Consider the following 19,654-nt stretch of genomic DNA (forward strand, 5'->3'; position numbering starts at 1 on the left):
GGCTGCAGCACATTAACAAGGGCTCCTGATATGGCCCTAGGCCTGTTTGGGATTCCCTGGCTAGGGAAGGAAGGAAGGTTCTAGAAGAAAGGTTCTAGCATTTCCATTTTATGGGAGGGGCCACAGGAAGGCCACAAGGGACAAAGGGAGCTGTGACAGAGATGACCAGCTGGACAGGATCTTTTTACAGTGACTTGAGTGCTCATCCAAAGCAAGTACCTCTGCTTCTGGGCCTCAATTTCCTCATCTATAAAATAGAACCTGTTAGAGCTGCCCCTCAGGGCCTACCGGCAATTGTGAAGTTCAGAGAGGAAATCAGCTACCAAGAAGCGTCATCAAACAGATAAATGTAGTAGTGGACAAAGGTCCTCAGGAGCAGCAGTGAGGAAGAAGAGAGGAATTAGGGCCTGCTGGTGTCTACAGCCGCAGCGGAGCCCCAGGGTGTGCCTGCAACCCACCTGCAGCCAAGGCCCCGGGAGCCCACCAGGCTGATGAAGACCTTCTTCTCCTTGCTGGCCCGATTTCCAGGGGAGCCCAGGCTGCCCAGCCCGCCCTGGAGAGGGGACAGAAGCAAGGTGACTAGATGTCCACGTGTCCGCAAGTGGGCTCCTGAGCTCAGATCTTCAGAACAGGCATTGCTGAGTCCATACAATCCAGATGGCCGCTCTCTCCCTCCGGGTGTGGGCTTGTAACAGCTGGGCCAGCTGAGGGCGCATCACCTAGAGGGGCTTTCTAGGTATCCCAGAGGCCTGTGTGAAGCTCTTGAGAAGCCTTTCTAATAGCAGGGCGTGGTGGCGCATGCCTGTAATCCCAGCACTCGGGAGGCTGAGCCAGGAGGATTGTTGTGAGTTCGAGACCAGCCTGGGCTACAAAGTGAGCTCAAGGCCAGCCTGAATGGCTTAGGGAGACTCTATCTCAAAAAGACCAAAAAAAAAAAAAAAAAAAAGAGAGAGAGAGAGAGAATCCTTTCTAGAGCAAATCCTCCTTTAACACCCCTCTAGGAAGACCACCCCACCCAATCCCCATCACAGGTGGCCTTGGCCCTTACCCCTGATTCTGACACAAACTGATCCACATACTGCCATTTGAGGGGCTCATCAGGAGAGCTGATGGAGGGGAAAAGAAAAAGGGGAACGGTTAGTGGAAAATGTCTGAGGAACCACACTTTGTCCAGATCTGCCACATCTGGATCCTTTGCCCTCACTGGCCCAGGGTCAGGAAAACCAGGCCCCAGTGTCCTACCAGGACACTGAGTCACCGGGAAAAGACTGCCACAGTGGAGGGTCCTGCTCACCTCTTCACAGGGATCAGGCCGATGTCTGTGGGAGAAAGGCACTGGGGTTAGGATGGCTCCCCAGCCCTCCCTTTCCCCCAGGAGCTGGGAACCCCACTGCCTACCCAGCGCACCCAGCCTCACTCACGTCTCACTTTGATGGACACGGTCTTCTTGGTCCGGATGAGGTTGATGACCTCCTCATGGGTACAGGAGGAAATGGAATATCCATTGATCCGGACAATCTCATCACCTACCTGGGCCACAGAGAGGAGTGAGCATCGGGGTGTCAGGTAGCGGGACAGGCCCGCCACCAGGTGCTTGTGGCTTGCTCTCCAGAGAAGGGACCAACAGCCACACAATCTCTCAGAGTAGATCTTGACATGTACCTGGTACCTTGTCACAACCAATCCAGCCTCCATCAGCCTACGGGATCCCAAGGGAAGGGGCTCTTCCACGTATTCCTTTTGTCCCATTTTACAGATGGAGAAACCAAGAAACCAAGGATGCTCCAACCAAGGAGCATCCCACCCTGCCCCTGGGAAGGGGCTCTTCCACGTATTCCTTTTGTCCCATTTTACAGATGGAGAAACCAAGGTGGGAGATGAGGGGCTCTGTGGGTGGGTAGCAGAGCCAGAAGTAGGAGTCTGTCCCCTCGCTGTGGTGCCCCTTTCACCCCATTGGGGCACCATTAGGTTCCAGAGTCTGCACAAAGGGTGACCCTTTGCCCAGCATGCAGCATCCCACCCTGCCCCTGGGAAGCGGGCTCCCTGCCCCTGGGAAGTAGGCTCCCTACCTCTGGGAAGCAGGCTCCCTGCCTCTGTTAGTCACCACAACACCGGAACTAGGTACAGGGGGGATCTATGACTCTCAGCCAAGCTCACATCACCAACACGATCCCTTTTTTTCCGTTCTATGGAAACTTGATAAACATTCTAACTTTGCCGTGACCCTGACCTCTGAATTCCTATTCTGGGAGCAATCAAAGAACAGTGACTGAGCCCAGGGCTTTAGTATCTGCTGTCCTGGGTTCGGACTCCTGCTTTTGTTCTTATGAACTCTGTGACCTCTGTTTTCCCCATCTATAACACAGGGAATACTGTGGTTGCTGGGAACATTAGCGAACTCACGCATGTAAAGCCATGTGTACCTGGCACACAGCAGGCTCTCAATAAGTGACCCGGCTGTTATCTTAGGTCCAAACCCTAACCCTGTTCAGATCCCTCTTCGTATAGTAGTTTAGGCTACAGGACAGGAGAAAGGGGGCCTGTGTGCAGACCCTGGTGACAGCGCCCCCTGCTGGATACTGTTGCTGGTCCTCCAGGCATTTGGGTCCTGGAAACCAGTCCTGCTTCTGAGGGTCTTCTGGTCCACCTCCCAACCTACAAGGGTCTTGAAGAGTCACTTGTCACTGTTGCCAAAGGGACCTCCCTTCCTCTCCAGGACACAGACCCCCATCTTCTCAGGGCTCTGACGGGAGTGGCAAGGGCTCAAAAAGGCACAAAACATAGGGACTCCCAAGATTCTGGGGACGCTAGATTCAAAAAGTGCGGAGCCAGCTAGCTCCTTGCACCTGTTTTTCACAACCCTGCGGGGTAGGAATGTGTGTCTCTGTGAGTCAGAGGAGGAAGTAGAGGCTCAGAGAGGTGAAGGGACTTGCTCAAGGGCACCCAGTAAGCAAACAGGGTTGCTGGGATTGGATGTCTGTCTTCCTAACTGACTCAAGCCTTATCTTGGTGTCTGGAAACAGAAAAGAGGGGCACATGGGCAAGCATCCCTGCATCTTGCCCTCTCTGGATCTCTGCCACCTGTCAGAGCCCTCAAGTACCACTGGAAGGCAGGGATTACTCTGTCCATTTTATAGCTGTGACAACCAAGGTACAGAGAGTATCTCCTAGTCGTAGAACATACAAGTTGTATAGCACAGGCTGCCCTGTGCAGGGCAGAGGACAAGGGTAAAGACAGAATAAACTTGAAAAAAATCTAAAGTATCCAGCAGGAGACAGGAATAGTAGGATGGAGGCTTAGGCCTAGGTCCTACTGGAGGGTCCGTCCTCTCCCTTACAGGGCACCCGGCCTCACAGGGCAAAGCAGCATATTATCTCCAGCCAAGCCAGGCTGTGTCTGAACCTTCCTTGCCTTCCAGAATGTTCCTGGAGCTTTCTTCAGGTACAAGCACTCCCTGGAATATGAACCCAGGTGAGTCAATGGATGCTGCCCTTTCCCCCAAGCTCCTCTGGGTGAAGTTCCCTGCCTTGTTCCTAAAGGGGAACTAGCTCAGGATCCAGGCCTAATGGTTCCCACAGCACCCCCCAGCTTGGGTTGCAGGATCAACTTCCCTCTCCTTCTTGCTGGGTGCAGAATTCTGCAAAAGGGCCTTTGTGCGGGGACCATGATGATCTGAGGGATAACAGGACAAAGGAGAGATGAGCCCATCGGCCCAAGAAAGGGCTGATGATTCATAAGCTCAAGAAAGAGCTGAGGGGGTAAAATTGTAATTTCCATTAAAACGCCCGCATGGCCCCAATCATCGGGCCGGCTGAGAAACACTCATCCTAGGAGGAGAGCTCGCCCATAAAAGAGGGCCTCAGCCGACGCCAAGAGAGGAGCTCATTATGTTTTTGTCTCTGGCTGCATTTCTGGGCTGGAAAATGTGCCACAGAGGAAAGAAATAATGAAGAGGCTGAAATTTCAGATGCGGTCGGCAAGGCGAGCCGTGAGACAGGGATTGAGAACAAAGCGATGTCTGTCAGCTCCCCGTTTCCACCTCACCCCCCTCCATGTCTTGTACCATAAGCACTCGAGCCCCTTCAAAGCCCCTGGCTTGGCTGCTTGATGGGGTGTTGATAACAAACACCCCAGAGCTCTGGAGGTAGCTGGAGGCTCCTTTATCAGGACAGACAACACTGCAGGCTCAAGGAGGAGGAGGAGGAGCAGGAGGAGGAGGAGGAACAGGAGGAGAAGGAGGAGCAGGATGAGGAGGAGAAGCAGGAGGAGGAAGAGGAGCCGGACAAGGAGGAGGAGGAGAAAGAGGAGCAGGACAAGGAGGAGGAGGAGGAGGAGGAGGAGGAGGAAGAGGAGCAGGACAAGGAGGAGGAGGAGGAGAAGGAGGAGGAAGAGGAGCAGGACAAGGAGGAGGAGGAGGAGCAGGAGGAGGAAGAGGAGCAGGACAAGGAGGAGGAGGAGGAGGAGGAAGAAGAGCAGGACAAGGAGGAGGAGGAGGACAAGGAGGAGGAGGACAAGGAGGAGGAGAAGGAGAAAGAGGAGAAGGAGGAGGAGGAGGAGAAAGAGGAGAAGGAGGAGGAGAAGGAGGAAGAAAAGGAGCAGAACAAGGAGGAGGAGGAGGAAGAGAAGGAGATGGAGGATGAGGAGGAGGAGGAGGAAGAGGAGAAGGAGGAGGAGGAGGAGGAAGAGATGGAGGAGGAGGAGGAAGAGAAGGGGGAGGAGACGACCTGGAGGTCTAATCCTTGTGCCCAGACACAGCAGTGCAGGGACCCCAGGGGACCAATACTTGAAGCCCTGGGCTCAGCATTAGGAGGCACAGGTTCTAATCCTGCCTGAGCCATTGCCTGGCCTCAGAGCTGCTATTAATTGTAAGACAAGGATGACACATTCATTGTGACAGTGACAACTGGTTGTGCCCATGTTACCCAGTGCCCTGTAGGTGTTCACTGAATCTCTCCCTCTCTCTGCTTGCTGTCAAACATAGCACTTATGTGCCAGGCACTTTAAGCTATTTCTAATATTAATTCATCTGTTCCTCATGCAACTTGATGAGGCATATAGTTTTGTCATTATCCCATTTTATAGATGAGGAAAAGAAGGCCCGGAGTTCGGCCATTTCACCAGTCACATGGCTCAACAAACAGTGAAGCCAGGGTTTAAGCTGGATAGTCCAGCCTCGGGGTCTGTGTTCTCAAGCTCCCCAATGCTCTTTCTTTCTTCCTGCTGCTCACAGGTCACTGGTACCAAGTTTCCGGTGTCTGGGCATAGTCATGTTCCTCCTTCAGGTAGTAGTGAGGCAGCAGGCAGCAGTTATGGTGGCACACACCTGTAATCCCAGCCCTCTGGGAGTCTGAAGCAAGTCTAAGAGGATAGCAAGTTCAAGTCCAGCCTGAGCAATTTAGTGATTTAGTGAGACTCAGTCTCCAAATAAAAAATAAAAAACAGATGGGTGTGGTGAGGTACGCTTATACTCCCAGACTCAGGAGACTGAGGCAAGAGGATTGCCAGCCTATGTGATATACTGAGTTCAAGGCCAGCCTGAACTACATAGTAAGACTCTGTCTCAAAAAAGAAGAAAAAAAAAGTGAAAAAGGGTTGGAGATGTAGCTTAGTGTGAAGGCCCTGGGTTCATTCTGAGAGAAAGAGAGAGAGACAGACAGTTGCCTACAGCCTGATTTCAATGGGCCTGTGAATGCTAGTCAGGATGTGTAGTCTCTTCCGCTCTCAAAGGCTCAGGACAGCTGGTGAGCATGTCTGAGGGCGAGGCAGGAATTACAGGACTGGGTCCCCCACCCCCCAAGCCCCACTGCTCACCTGGAGCCCGACGCTGTCCGCTTGGCCACCTTTGATGAGGTGGGAGATGAAGAGCCCACAGCCAAACTCCAGGCCACCACGCACACTGAGGCCGAGGCCTTCGGGGTGCAGACGATCCAGACGCACCTCCTTCAGCTTCCTGCCACAGTGTGTGTGGGGTGTGGTCAGTGAGACCCCGGCGTGGGCCTGACAGCCAGCACTGCCCTGCCTGTGAGTGAGGAACTCCGTCCTCTCCACCCCTGCCTCTAGCCTGCTGGGTCCCTTGGTACCTAGAGCGCCGTGGGGTCAGCTGGTCATATTCCACCTGGTGCTTCAGCGGGATCAGGGGCCGGATGGCATCAAACAACGGCAGGCGGCTGGGCTCATTGATGACCAGCTTCAGGTCTCCCACAAGCACTGCCACGTCCATGGTTCTGCAGAGACATGGGGGATGCCTGCAGCCTTATCCTTGGACACAACCTCTCTTTCTGCCTGGGATCCCACCCCAGGGGCCCGGGCCCAGGTCCAGAAATTAAGGACAATGCTCCTGAGAAGCTCGGAGCACGAAACTCTGAGCCTTGGAAAAGCTTTGGTCTCTTAAGTAAAAAATCACAAGGAAACCAGCAAGCTAGGGATGGTGAACATATTCTGCAGATGAAACCAAGCCTGGATTTCAAACTCACTGTGCCTAGTTCTGAAGCCCAGAACCTTTCCAAACAGGAAGTCTCCATGTAAGATCTTGACGTTCTGTCTCATACTCTTATCTCCCAGGTGGATCTGCTGCGATGCCCTGTGAGCCCTGCCCTCAGTGTATTCCCATACGCCTTCGTGCCATTCAGACCCTCAACATCGCCCATTCTCATCTAATCTTTTTTACCTGCACATCATTTCCCTTCTCAGTATCTCCCTACTGCCCAGAGGGAAAAATCCAACCTCCTTGGTAGGTTCAGGGCCCCCATGATCGTCCCCACGGACTTCTGCTCCCTTGTGGCCTCTCTGTATATTCCAAGTCCTATCCCAGCCCCATTATCTATTCTTTCCCACTCACACCTATGCTTCCAGGATTCTGCACTTTTGCTGATGCTGAGCCCTTGTCTGGAATGCTCTTCCCTGCTAGTCCACCTACAACCCTCTTACCCTTGATAGCCCAGCTCACGCCTTTCCGCACCTCCCTGCACCCATGGAAAGAAGTGAAAACTTCTCTCGGCACACTCCTGCTTTTACCTCCACTCAGCTGCCATTTCATCATAACTAACTTACATTAGGGCTCTTGGTGTTTCTAGTCTGTCTGTCTCCTTCCGCCAGGCTGTGAGTAACTCAAGGAGAGAAAGTGGATCTTACTCATTGCAGATACTGCGATTTGCTTGCCCAGCATGTAAATGCATGCTGAAAGAATCAAAAAGCAAGTGCGTGACCAGAAACATGTGCTGTAGCAGCTGGGGCCAGCTGGCATTCCTCCTTCTGTCCTCAACGTCGTGCTCTGGTGAACCCGTCTGGGTACTCGACAGCCTCTCCCACCAGGCTGTGAGCAACCTGCAGGCCGGGGCTAGTCTGTCTTGCTCACAAACGTCCCCTTTTTGCTTAGCACAGGGTCGAGCACAGAGTAGGTGTCATCAGCTGCTGAAACAAGTGTATGGTGTGTGCATCTGATTCCCAGGAGCATCTGCTTCCCTAAAGGCTCTTCCCTCTGGCTCAGAACAGCTCATGCCAGGGTTCCCGGAACACCCCCGCGGGAGCTGGACCCAGTGCACTCACTGGTGGTACATCCGCAGCACATCATAGAGGTAGTCCTTCTCCGCATCATTTTCAATCAGGAAATCCACCTGGAAAACCCAAGGGCAGAATTACGCACGTGGCCCACGTGCCCACCGTGGGCTCAGAGAGGGGAGGCGCCCACCCACGCCAACTGCCCCACCGCTTCTTACGGCTGAGGGCATGAGGACAGGGCGGAGGCCAGGGGCCGGGCTGCTGGATAGCAGACCTGCACAGGGCACCCCAGGGTGGCCAGAGGAGCACTTCTGCATGTCTAAGTGTGGCCAGGCCGAGCCTCATCCCCAGGTGATGACAGGTGCACCACATGCAGGGATGCACAAACATATGTGCCCAAGTGAAGCCCATGTGACTGTGACACACCCCTGTGGCTTTGCTGCTGCTCACCCCGTACCTACATCACCTGTGTCCAGGAAGTGCCCACTGCCTTACCTGATGGTGGCTGTAGTGCCGGATACACGCTTTCAGAAAGGATTTGGGCCACTCGCTCAGATAGCACATCCTCCCTGCCAGAAGCACCCTGCCACCGAATTCTTCTGTGACATCTACGTCGGGAGGACTCTGCCTTGTTCCATCCTGGCCTAAGCTGCGTTCTGTCCACTAGTCAGCCTCCTGGCCACTCCTTTCCCCTTCCCAGGTCCCTGTAGGCTCCCCCTTCTCCTGAAGGTCAGGTTACATCATTTCAACTTTGCTGACGTCAGTGGCTGAGACTCCAAGGTCAAGTTCAGGGGCTGATTCATTAGCATCTCATTCTCAGGGGAGCTGGTGAGACAGGAGTCCCAAATTCTATTCTTCGGGACAGCTCGGTGTGAATCTCTCTGCCTTTTTCCTTGGTTCTCTCCTCAGCCCAGGACTGACTAACAGGACTAACAGAAGACTGACAGGACTAACTGACTAACAGAAGCTGGAGGCAGCCTCCAGGCCTCAGAGCACCGTCCTGCCCCGGCCCTTCACACAACAGCTCCTGTCAGACGTTTTGAGTTCCCACTACCTCTGCGGGTATCTCAAGGGGGTTGGAAGATCAGGGCCAGTCTGTCTGCTCCAACACAGAGAGGACTCGTGGGGCTCAGCCCGTGGGATTCCCGGCTTGAGTAGGAAATGCAGAGGTTTCTGGTTTTGAGCTGGCAGAACCGCTTTCCCCTAAAATCAGGCTGATTATTTCAAGAAAATAAAGTACACTTAAGAGACTGCCCTCCACCGACTCACAGTGGGTCATCGGCCCCTAGAGATGCCCTCTCCCAGGCTGCTGCAATCCAGGAATGCATGCTCCTCTCTACTTCACCGCAGGGGCCGCCCAGGGAGCCAGAAGATGGGCTGTGTAGAAGTGCAAGGCTGGGCTCTGGGCCACTGTACCACACAAGTGGGTACCTCCAGAACTGATCTCCACAAGGACACAGCCTGGACTCTCTACCTTGACTCAGCCTGCATGGGAGGGTGGGCAACCTGCATGGGAGGCGGACTCAGGATGCCCATATTAGCCTGTGGCAAAGGAGCTGAGCACACACAAATCGGAACGCCCCAGAGCCAGGAGTCAGAAATGCTTGCTCGCCCAACAGCTTCCTGTTGCCCTTACTGCCAAATCCAAACCCAAACCCTGTACCTTGATTTACGAGATCTGTGTCTCCTCTCCTGCCACTCTCTTGGCTCTTCCTTCCTGTCCAGCTCACAGCCAGACTCTCCAGCCCCAGTGCCTTGACATGTGCTGTCCCTCTGGCCCCAGTTCCATGTGACCCTGGCCTCTTTCCCGGAGAGGCCCTCCCTCCCTACCTACCTAAACAGAATCCATTTCTCAATTTCTCATGCCTTGCACATATTAAGCACTCAGTGAATGGCTCTGCTCCCCTCCTTCTAGTGTGCCCACACATTTCAGGTGGGAGGAGCCATGGGAAAAAGAGGGGAGGCCAATGACCCTCACAGAGCCCCCTCTCCCCACCGTGGTGGCACCAACAGCTTTTCCGAGGCTTTAATCCATTTGTTCACCCTCCGGGCCTGTGAGGCTCATGTCATTCCACTTTGCATAAAGGACCAGGGAGGTTGTCAGCACACCCCAGGCCCCCAGCTAACAAGCAGCATGAAGCTCCGAACCCAGGGTTGACTCCAAAGCCTCTGTTCTTGCTGCTGTGTTGCATCCTTCTCACGTGACTTGGGCCTTCCAGGCGCAAAAAACTCCCAAGACCCCAAATTTCCTACGCTTTGCTGTTAAGATACCTTTAATGCTCATTGCTCTCTTCTGTAAGGTTAAAAACAGTCTTTCAGGTCTGCCCACAATGAGCAAGAGGACAGAACATCTCCTAAAAGATCTTTCAATCCCTAAAGTCTTACTGTCTAAGGGATGCACAAAAACCCCCTCTGCTGTGGTTGGAGTGATTTTAATACTCTAATTCTAGCCGTGGGTCAGGACAGGAGAAAAAGACGGGGAGAGAATCTCTGGCTGAAGCCTCAGAACTGAGGTCCCCTCTGGTCCCCCTTTACAGACACACATCTCACTGCACAATGAGGCATAAGTAGGGATGGGCTGGCCTCAGAAAGGACAGCAGAAGGCAAGGCAGATAAAAGAGACTGGCTAGTTTAGGTGGAAGGTGAATGGACTCTTTTCCTGCCGTCCTTGGGCCCAGCACAGATCATCTGCAGACGCCTCTGTTCCAGGATCCTGGACCTTGTGTGCGGCTCTCCGGCTCTGACCCCAGCCCCCATCTGGAAGATGCAGCCTACCAGTCTCCCCACACAGCCTGCCGAGCTCAGCTCTTCACGCCACGGCTCTCACCAGGGAGGTCACTCAAACCCTCTGTCAGCCTGTATCTGTCGCTTCTGCAGGGTCACCTCCACCTCTGTCCACCTGGGACTGCGCCCGGAAACCCCTCCGCCGGCACACGGGGACCTCCCAGCCTCACTCAGCACGTCCCCTCTGCCTCCATATCCAACTGTTTACTTAAAAATCCTCTGTACACCAAACAGCTAGGAAAGCAGATCTGGTTTACAAGAACTGATCTTTGAATTAAATATGAATCTAAGTGATAAATCAATAGGAGACCTTGCACACGGAGGGACCATTCCCCACCCAGAAATGTCTCCAAGGAGACTCAGAACACAGCCCGGTTTTGTTCTCTGAAAACACACACTCACATCTTGCTCTATGGGCTTTAAAAGGTACCAAACAAGAAAACAGAGATAGAAGTCCTCTGGAAGCATGAACATGGAGTAACAATGCTACTATTATTTACACTACATTTTAAAAAGGTATTTTAAAAAGTTATACACAGTATCTTCTTTTTCTAACACCACCCCAAGAATCAGCTCTGGGAGGCCCTGCCGTGGTGCGTGTGGTACCCTTCTCAGGGACACAGAAAGCGTCCTGCACACAGTAGGTCTCTGACGTTCATTTCTTTCCTCCTCTCTGTCATGATCTTTGCTTCCCTGTAGCACCCGGCACTCATAGTTGCACAGTGCTTAGTGTCTCTGCCGAATGATATGAACCCCACTCATTCAAGTCTAGAGCCTTCCTTCCAGCCTCCTGGCCCAGCCTGGCCCACCACCTTCTGTGTACCCCTTAGCACCTAAGCCACAGCTCCTGGGGGCTCTGCCTCCTCTTGGTTCATTTCCTGCTTGTGAAAGAGGAGCAGGTCCTAGACCCATGGAAAGTAGACTGTCTTCCATTCTTCCACCTGAACCATGCCTCCATTTAAGGGGAGGTCCAAGCCACTTCTTCTAGAGTTTTTCTGACCACACTTAGCCCAGAGCCTCCTCACCTGGCCCCCAGCCCTCAGCTCCTCTTGTCCAGTTGCTTGTTCATCTGGGCCATAACTGCCTAGTCTGAGGAACTTTACAGGTATTATCTTTAATCTCCCAACAGCCTGAACGGGTAGGTGGATGCTGTTACCCCATTTCACAGATGAGGAAACAGAGGCTCAGAGGAGTGGCAGAGCTATACCAGCTGGCTTCAACCCACTACATGGTATACACTTACCATACACATCTCCTTTGTGTGCAGTTGTCCAATACACATTTATCGAGCAACTACTATGTGCAAGCCACTAGCCTTCCTTTTCCAACTCGATTTAGAATGCTTCAGCTTTTCTTGGGTCTCTCTTGATGTAGGGCACAGGAGTCCTAAAGGAGCTCACCATTTACAAATAAAAGTGTTGGAGGTCTCTATCAAGCCCTCTCCCCGCTTTCCGTGCAGCACTGGCCTCTTTCTCTGGCTCATGCTCAGCGGCTACTTGCTGTGGGCTGTGCAGGTGGGAGGGAGCATCTCGGCTGTCGCCAGGTTCAGGCCCTCTGCTTGGGGGCACTGCAGGCAAAATCTGAGTTTAGCTTTGGAGCCCTTTCAGCCCCATCTCTTGGATTCCCCATGGGGATCAGCCTCTAGAGCAGCAGCACGGGGCCCACACATTTAACTCATGCAAATTAAGCTTTATGTGTGCATCTAGCCCAACAGGGAGAAAGAGTGAAACCAAATTAAATAATGCATGTTTTTCCACTCCATGCAGCCTCCTCGGGCTGTTGTGGGGATTAAATGGGTGACATATTATAAAGCCCTTGGGAAAAGCTCCAAAATATGTGCTGCACCTTTGCCTTTTGCACTCCCTGCTTCAGACCCCTCCCCCAGCCTCTGTACCCCTGGAAATCTGCGGGAGCCGTGCCAGGCTCCCATGCCCTCTGGTGTCACGCTATGTCCTGTCTGTGGGAGCACAGGCAGGGTTTGAGCAGAGGGAGCAGAAAGGGGCGGAGGCTCATGGTCTGCAGGACCATGGTGGGCAGCTTCTTCACCCTGAGGTGGGAGCCCTGCCTGGGCCTCCGCACAGCCCTGTCTTCCCCTGCGCCTGGACCCCCTCCCTCTGGCCCTTGCAGGGCTCTGACTTCCTGTTGCTGGCTCTGGTGTGTGTCACCAGGTCCTGCTCTATCCCTCCCCCAAATCTATGGTTTCTGCCTTGGTTGAGCCGCTTGCTCCCTGCCTGTCTCTGGCGAGCACTAAATGTAGGCCATTAGCAGTGGGGAGGCGGGGGGAGAGGTGGGCACCTGCAGCACCTCCTCTCCCTTCCTTACCTCTTCTTGGTCACGCCTGTCCTCGAGCTCTCCCACAGAGCCTACCACCTCGTTCTTCAGCACACCCCATCCTGTTCTGCCCTCAGTCCTGCCATGGAACTCATCAAGCTGTGTTGGACTTTGTTTCCCTACCAGACTCCCAAAGGTCCCTGTGTGGCCCAAACACAGGACTGGGTGTGTGTATGGAAGACAGAGCCTCTCTGTGCCTCATTTCTTAATCTGTAAAATGATTAAGAAATAAAAGTGACATAAAAGTCACTATTAAAAATAATTCTTCAGAAGAAGTTTAATTCTTCTGTGAAAGATTAATATTTTTTATTATTAATTCAATGGGCTAGCAGTCACAAAGAGTTTAGAATGGTGTCTAGAAAGTGATAACTCCAATATATTTATTAAATAAAACTAGCTAAGAATATATGATCTCATTTTTCACAGAACTAGGAAGAACAATCCTAAAAATTTATATTGAATCAGAAGAGACCCGAATAGCAAAAGCAACCTTGAGCAACAAGAAAAACCAAGAGGCATCACAATCCCAGACTTTAAGTTATACTACAAATCTACAATGATAAAAACAGTATGGTATTGGCACAAAAAGAGACATGTGGATTAATGGAACAGAACTGAAAATGCAGAAATATCCCAGGCACATTCACTCATCTGATCTTTGACAAAGGATCAAAACAATATCCTGGAGAAAAGACAGGATCTTTGAGATATGGTGCTGGGAAAACTGGGTATCTACAGGCAAATCTAGACCCATATCTCCTATCATGTACCAAAATAAGATAAAACTGGATCAAAGACCTAGATATTAAAATGGAAACACTGAGTGTGCTGGGAGGTAAAATAGGTAAAATTGTTGAAGACATATGCATAAACCAGGACTTTCTGAGCAGAATACCAATTGCATAAGAAATACACCAAAATAAAAACTGGGATTACATTAAATTAAAAAGCTTCTGTACAGCCAAAAGAAGCAAACAGCAGTAAATTGATAACCTATAGATTGGGAAAACAATTTTTTTGCCAGCTATTCCTCAGACAGAGAATTAATATACAGAATATATAAAGAACTCAGAAAGTTAGATTTTCCTCTAATAAAAGATCCACTTTAAAAAGTGGGCAATTGAAATGAAGCGATACTTTTTTAAAACAAGTAAAAGTGGCCAATAAGTACATGAAAAAATGTTCAACATCTTTGGCCAATGGAGAAATGCAAATTAAAACAACACTGAGATTCCATTTCACTCCAGAAAGAACGGCTATCATCAAGGACGCAGAAACCAAATGCTAGTGAAACTGTCGGGGAGAAAACAAACCCTTCTACATTGTAGGAGGAAATGTAAACTAATGCAGCCACTGTGGAAATCAGTATGGAGATTTCTCAAAAAACTGGAAATAGAAATTCTATTTGACCCAGCTATACCTCTTCTGAGTATCTTGAAAGAGCTGAGACACCATAGTACAGTGATACATGCGGCATACCTCATAGTAGTTTGGAAGTGGCCAATAAATCCATCAATAGATGAATGGAAAAAGAAAACGTGGTAAATATACACAATAGAGTGCTATTCAGCTATAAAGAAGGATAAATTTGAGTGACTTATAGAAAAACAGATGATCCTTGAGATCACAAGGCCAAACGAAATAAATCAGACACAGTGGATCAATAGCACATTGTTTCTCTTATATGAGAAATGTGAAGTATAAATGATTTAAAGAACAAAAGATAGATGATATCTATAGAAATATAGATATCATCTATATTTTTTGCCAGCTATTCCTCAGTCAGAGAATTAATATATAGAACATATAAAGAACTCAGAAAGTTAGATTTTCCTCTAATGGAAGATCCACTTTAAAAAGTGGGCAATTGAAATGAAGCGATACTTTTTAAAACAAGTAAAAGTGGCCAATAAGTACATGAAAAATAGAAATAGAGAGGTGGACTTTGGGGTGATCAGAAGGGGATCTGTGACCCACATGTATAAATGTATTGTCTCCCTAGTGTAAGAACCCGAAAGAGTAAATAAAGCCCAAAAGGTACAATAGATATTGGGAAAGGGAAAGAAATTGCTCAAAGGGAAGGAACAACTGGGATGGGGAAAAGGAGAAAAGAAAGAAAGAAGGAAGGGGAAAAAAAAATATATATATATATCTACAAGGATAGCTGGGATAATTATACTGCTGATGTTTAATGGTTTACTGAAAGGAACAGTTAATGCTTAATTTTTTTTCTTGAGCAATTTTACATGCTTATAGTTGGTAATCTGAACAATTAATTTGAAGACAATATGCAATATAACATCCATTGCTGAATTACTACCAACTTTTTTAGTGAAGCTCTGTATCGTTTCTAATGCTTTTTTTAAAATTACCTTTTATTCTCTTTAATGGTTTGATCAATCTTGCATTCTTACATCTGGTAAGCTGAGCAGCTATGCTGAAGATAACAATAGGTAATATAACAACCATTGTTAATCTCTCTCGTTTTGTTTTGAAATCCTGTTATTGTTTTGATTGTTTTTGTGTTTTGTTTTTATCTTTGTTATGATTTTTTTATTCTCTTTAAAATAAAAAAAAGAATGGGATCTGTGGATGGATGGAAGTGGAAAGGAGGGGAGGACAAAGGGAAGCAAAAAGGACCAAGATGCACTGTGTATATGTACCAATTCCCCATGATGAATGCGTCACCATTGTAAACTAACAAAGGAGGTTCTAATGCTCAGCAGCTCCACTGAGTAGGTCTCCATAAACACGGGCCGCATGAGGGGCTGGGGATTTAGCTCAGCGGCAAAGCGCCTGCCTGGCAAGCGCAAGGTCGTGAGTTCAGTTCCCGGTACCGGAGAAAAACCAAAAAAAAAAAAAAAAAAAAAAAGTTAACACTGGCCACATGAATGATCCAGCCATACTTTACAGCGTGTATCTCAGCCATCACTGTTTATTTCACTGTTGTTTTATTATTCTCCATCTTTTTGTTCTTTTTAAAAAAAAATTATTGAGGTCTGATCCACATGGAAAAAGCTGTACACATTTAATCTATACAACTCCATGAGTTTGGGGATAAATATATACCTGCAAAACCATCACCCCCACCAAGGCCTGGGCTGATTCTCCACCTTTTCAGGAACTGTTCTTATTGCCAACTGGTCTATAGCATCTGATGAATGTCTCACGCCCTCCTGCTCCTGGTTCTCCTCCCTCGTCCACTGCTCCTTCTCTTCTTCTTCTCCTCTCAAGCCTGGGAGCCCCACTCTACCTGGGACTTCTCTGCATCTGCACTGTCTCTCTACACGACCTCATCAGTTCTAGGACTTTAATATCATTTTTACCCTACTACGCATCAACTCTTATCTCCAGCCTCCTATAGTTATCAGCCTTCTTAGTCTCCTCTCTACCTCCAGGGCATCTCAAACCCCAAACACTCAAAACAAAACTCTTGTTTTCCACTGCCTGCTCCTTGGTCCCCATCGACCTCCTCCCCCTCCCCTGTGGACTCACCCTGCTGCCTCTCCCCACACCCATCTGCCTGGGCTATGGTGGGAGCCTCCTAATTGGAGTCCTCCGTCCACATGACCTTTTATTTCCTTCTCCACAAAGCAGCCAGGGCAATCCCTTTGCTCTATAAACCAGCCACTCTCCTGCTGGCTTTTCTTCACTCTTACAAAACCCAAAGTCCTGACCAGGCTCCCAGCCCCCTCCCGACTCCCCAGTACTCTCTGCTCCACAGCTGTCCTGCTGTCCTACCTGCTATTCCTAAGCACAGCAAGCATGTGCTGGCCTCAGGCCTCTGCACTGGCTCTTCCCTCCCCCTGGAATGCTCTTCTGCATCTGTCATGGCTCCTCCCCTCTCCTTTAGCTCTTTGCTCAAATGTCATCTCTTCAGAGAGACCTGTTTGATTATCCTATTTTACATGAAGTACAACATGTTACTGTGTATGCCCTCACCCTAGTTTACCCTTTCACAGCATTTATTACTACTTGGCCGAATATGCTACTTTTCTTGGTTTACTTGATACCTGTCTGCCCGCGCCCCCAGTGTGTGCTCTCTGAGAGGGCAAGACTTTGTTTCGTTCTTTGATGCTTAGAATATTTTCTGGCTCATATCAGGAGCCTGGTCAATACTTATTACACGTATGAATGAACGAATGATTAGCAAATCCTCAGGAGTAGGGCCTCTTCCTGATCTTATTCATTTCTGCCCACCCACAGCTGCCTACCTCGGGCAGGGTACAGGGCAGCTGCTCATAAATGCTTGATTGCAGAAGAGGCAATAAACGCCTTCTAAGCAAATGAATAACCAAGCTCCTGCAAGCAATGCACAGGGCAGTGAGCAGGGAGGTGGCTTGAAACCTGCTTGTCTCGGGGAGAAAATGTTAGTCTCTGATCCTGGCTGAAGACAGCTGTTATTGGGAGGGGCACACAGGTGGTCTTAGGGAAACTGCACATAAGCTGACAGGCGCAAGGCCTGGAGCAGGTCAGCTCACACAACAGGACACTGCAGGCATAGCTGGGAACAAAGTGGTCACCATAGGCTCAGAGTAGCCAGTACTTGAATTCCCACTTAACCCGGTCTCATGTATAAGCACCACAAACCCTGTCTCATAGCTGATGAAACTAAAGCTCAGACAGATTAAGCGGCTTGCTGAGGCCTTATGGCAGTGAGTGACAGGGTTGAGATTTGACCCCAGGTCTGCTTAATTCCAGATAAAAAACTATGCGCACATTTTTCTGAGGACTCCCTAAGTGCCACATCCTATTTAAGTGTCCTACACACATATAGATCTCACTTAGCACTCATGACACTGCTTCAGTGAAATATCTTCTCTTCATTTCCTGAATTAAATTAAGAGACCTGAGTCACAGAGAGACTAAGTAACTTGCTAGAGGTCACCCAGCACTACCTGTCACAACAAATTACCTTAAATATGACCCCAACAACTAAAGATTTTGATTATAAACCACTGGCCAGGGGTAAATTTGCTCCAAAACTCTAGAAAGTGATCAACAGCAAGGTGGGTATTTTACCCACATGCCTGTTTGCCCCATCCCTCACCTCTCCTGTTTCATCCTCTCTGGGTCTGGATGATCCCCGCCTGGGTGGGGAAGGCTATAGCTGTCTCTGAGGCAGCAGGGTGCAAAGTCCAGCCCAGGCCCCGCCCCCGCACGAGGACGCCTGCCTGGCCAGCGCACACAGCAGCATTAATAGGTAATGACGTGAGGAGGAAGAGTGGCGCGCTGTGAACACAGAGGCTTGAGGCTCTCTGAAGCTTGCAGAGCCCCGGGAGGGGGAACGGGGGTGAACCAGAGTTGATCCAGGTACTGGAGTCACTAGAAATGATGGTGGAAGAGTAGGAACACCAACAGAAAGGTAGAGGACAAAAGAAAACCTGACATTATTTTCAGCCAAAGGGCAGGAAAGTGAAATTCGAGCCCAGGGTGGGAGACGGCAGGTTGAGTTCTTTCGATGTGTGTTGCCTGAAATCTACACTCAGCAATGTCCCCAGCGTCTGAAATTTCTCCCTACACATGGCTTTGGAGCAGGATGAGCTGGTGAATAGGTTCAAATGTTGCCCTTGATAGTCACTGGGCCCCCAGCTCCTGCTAAACTTCTAACTACCTCTTAACCCTGAGAGGAGGATCTGGGATGGCCCCAAGGGCGCATTTGAGGAGACTTCTGCCAGTATGAGCTGTTCCCTTCATTCTCCTACCAAGCCTTGGTCCCAGCACTCAGTGCCCACCCATGGCTCACTACTGTAGCTTTTCCCACTCATATGACTGGCAATTTGATGGCACCAACCGGTCTGGCACAGAGTGCATGGTGGAACCCTGGCTGCTATGCCCGAGCCCCTGGCACTTAGCCTCTGTGGCCCCACAGGTTTGCCTCCTAGGCTCCTCTGGGGCTCTCTTCAGGACAGGAGGGAGAAGCATCCTAATGTTGCCACCTCAGAACCCCTCAGAAGGGTGTGTCCTGTTTCACGACACTGCCCTTTGGGGCTCTGGGCGGGCCACCAGGCACACAGTTGCCCACCTCTCCACCTCTCTGGCAGGGCCTGTGGGTAGCTCCAGATATCCCTGGCTTCACCTCCATCCAGCGGCTTGCAGCAGGCCCATCCGCTGGGTCCCCTCCATGGCTCTCTCAGGCCTCAGGGCCTCAGCAGATCCTGTGCAGCTTTGGAAACAGCCCTGGGAATGCCCTGGGTGGGATCCAGAGCCTTCCAGTGAAGGTCTGTGAGGACTCAGGACATCAATGGGCCCCTCACTGGAGCTCTCCAGAGGGCATGGGGCTCAGTCCAAGGAGCAGGAGGCGGGAGCCAGGCTCCTCACACCCACACCACCTTTCCCTTTCTTCCCCAGGGCAGCCTGGCCCCAGCAGCTCCAAAGCTGCCTCTTAGATCCTAAGAAATGGTTCTGGACGGGGAGGGGTTCCACGACGGGCTCCTAACTCATCTTCAGGCCCTGAAGTGAAAGGGCAGAGAGAGATGCCAAGTTTCCTTTGTCCATTCCTTCCTCTCAGGCACTGACGCGGGGCTCACCACCTGTTCCAACAGTCCCAGGCTGGGGGCAGTGGGAGGCGGTGACTTTGCCCGCTGAGGGCGCCCTCAAGGACTGTCCCCTCTCCGCCAGAGCCGGAAGGAATCCCAGCTCCAGAGAGTTCTGAACCCCTGCGGGCAGGGGAAAGGGTCTCTTCCGGAGGCAGCCTCTTCACCTAGACTCCTGGGCCCCCTGCCTTCATTTTATTGGGGATCCCTGCTTGTAGCCAAACGGACTCCTCCGGGGGTCTCCGCCCACCCAAAGCCCTCAGGCCAGGCTGGAAAAGGAAGATTGAGCTAGAGGTGTCCACCCCCCAACCCAGGTCGCCCGGACTGCGGAGTCCGGGTTGCTTGGAGCACCTCTCGCAGCTCTGACCTTGTGCCGGAATTCTCGGGCCACCTTCCGGTCCATGGCTGGGCCGGATCAGCCGCGTCGCTGCACGACTCGCTCCTTTGGGTGCCGGGGTGTCGGGAGTTGGCCGGAGCGCCGCTGGGACCAGTGAGCCTCCCTTGG

At 50.8% G+C, this 19,654-nt stretch overlaps 1 protein-coding gene across 4 annotated transcripts in view; it reads right to left on the reverse strand.

The window, feature by feature from the left end:
• The window catches only part of Ush1c (Usher syndrome 1C), a 48,357-nt gene extending 28,703 nt beyond the window's left edge, over positions 1-19,654 (reverse strand). For all 4 annotated transcript variants that reach the window (XR_260217.2, XM_005380388.2, XM_005380389.2 and 1 more), the window contains exons 1-8: positions 19,517-19,654; positions 7,547-7,614; positions 6,082-6,225; positions 5,813-5,951; positions 1,422-1,530; positions 1,295-1,319; positions 1,049-1,106; positions 459-553 (exon numbers count right to left, since the gene is read on the reverse strand). Coding sequence is in view for 3 of the 4 variants with exons in the window: in XM_005380388.2 (XP_005380445.1) it covers positions 459-553; positions 1,049-1,106; positions 1,295-1,319; positions 1,422-1,530; positions 5,813-5,951; positions 6,082-6,225; positions 7,547-7,614; positions 19,517-19,552 (674 nt within the window). In the remaining variant the exon portion in view is untranslated. The remainder of the gene's footprint in view (positions 1-458; positions 554-1,048; positions 1,107-1,294; positions 1,320-1,421; positions 1,531-5,812; positions 5,952-6,081; positions 6,226-7,546; positions 7,615-19,516) is intronic.

Source organism: Chinchilla lanigera, unplaced genomic scaffold (genome assembly GCF_000276665.1).
Source record: "Chinchilla lanigera isolate Chin_1 unplaced genomic scaffold, ChiLan1.0 scaffold00013, whole genome shotgun sequence".
Taxonomy (NCBI): Eukaryota; Metazoa; Chordata; class Mammalia; order Rodentia; family Chinchillidae; genus Chinchilla; species Chinchilla lanigera.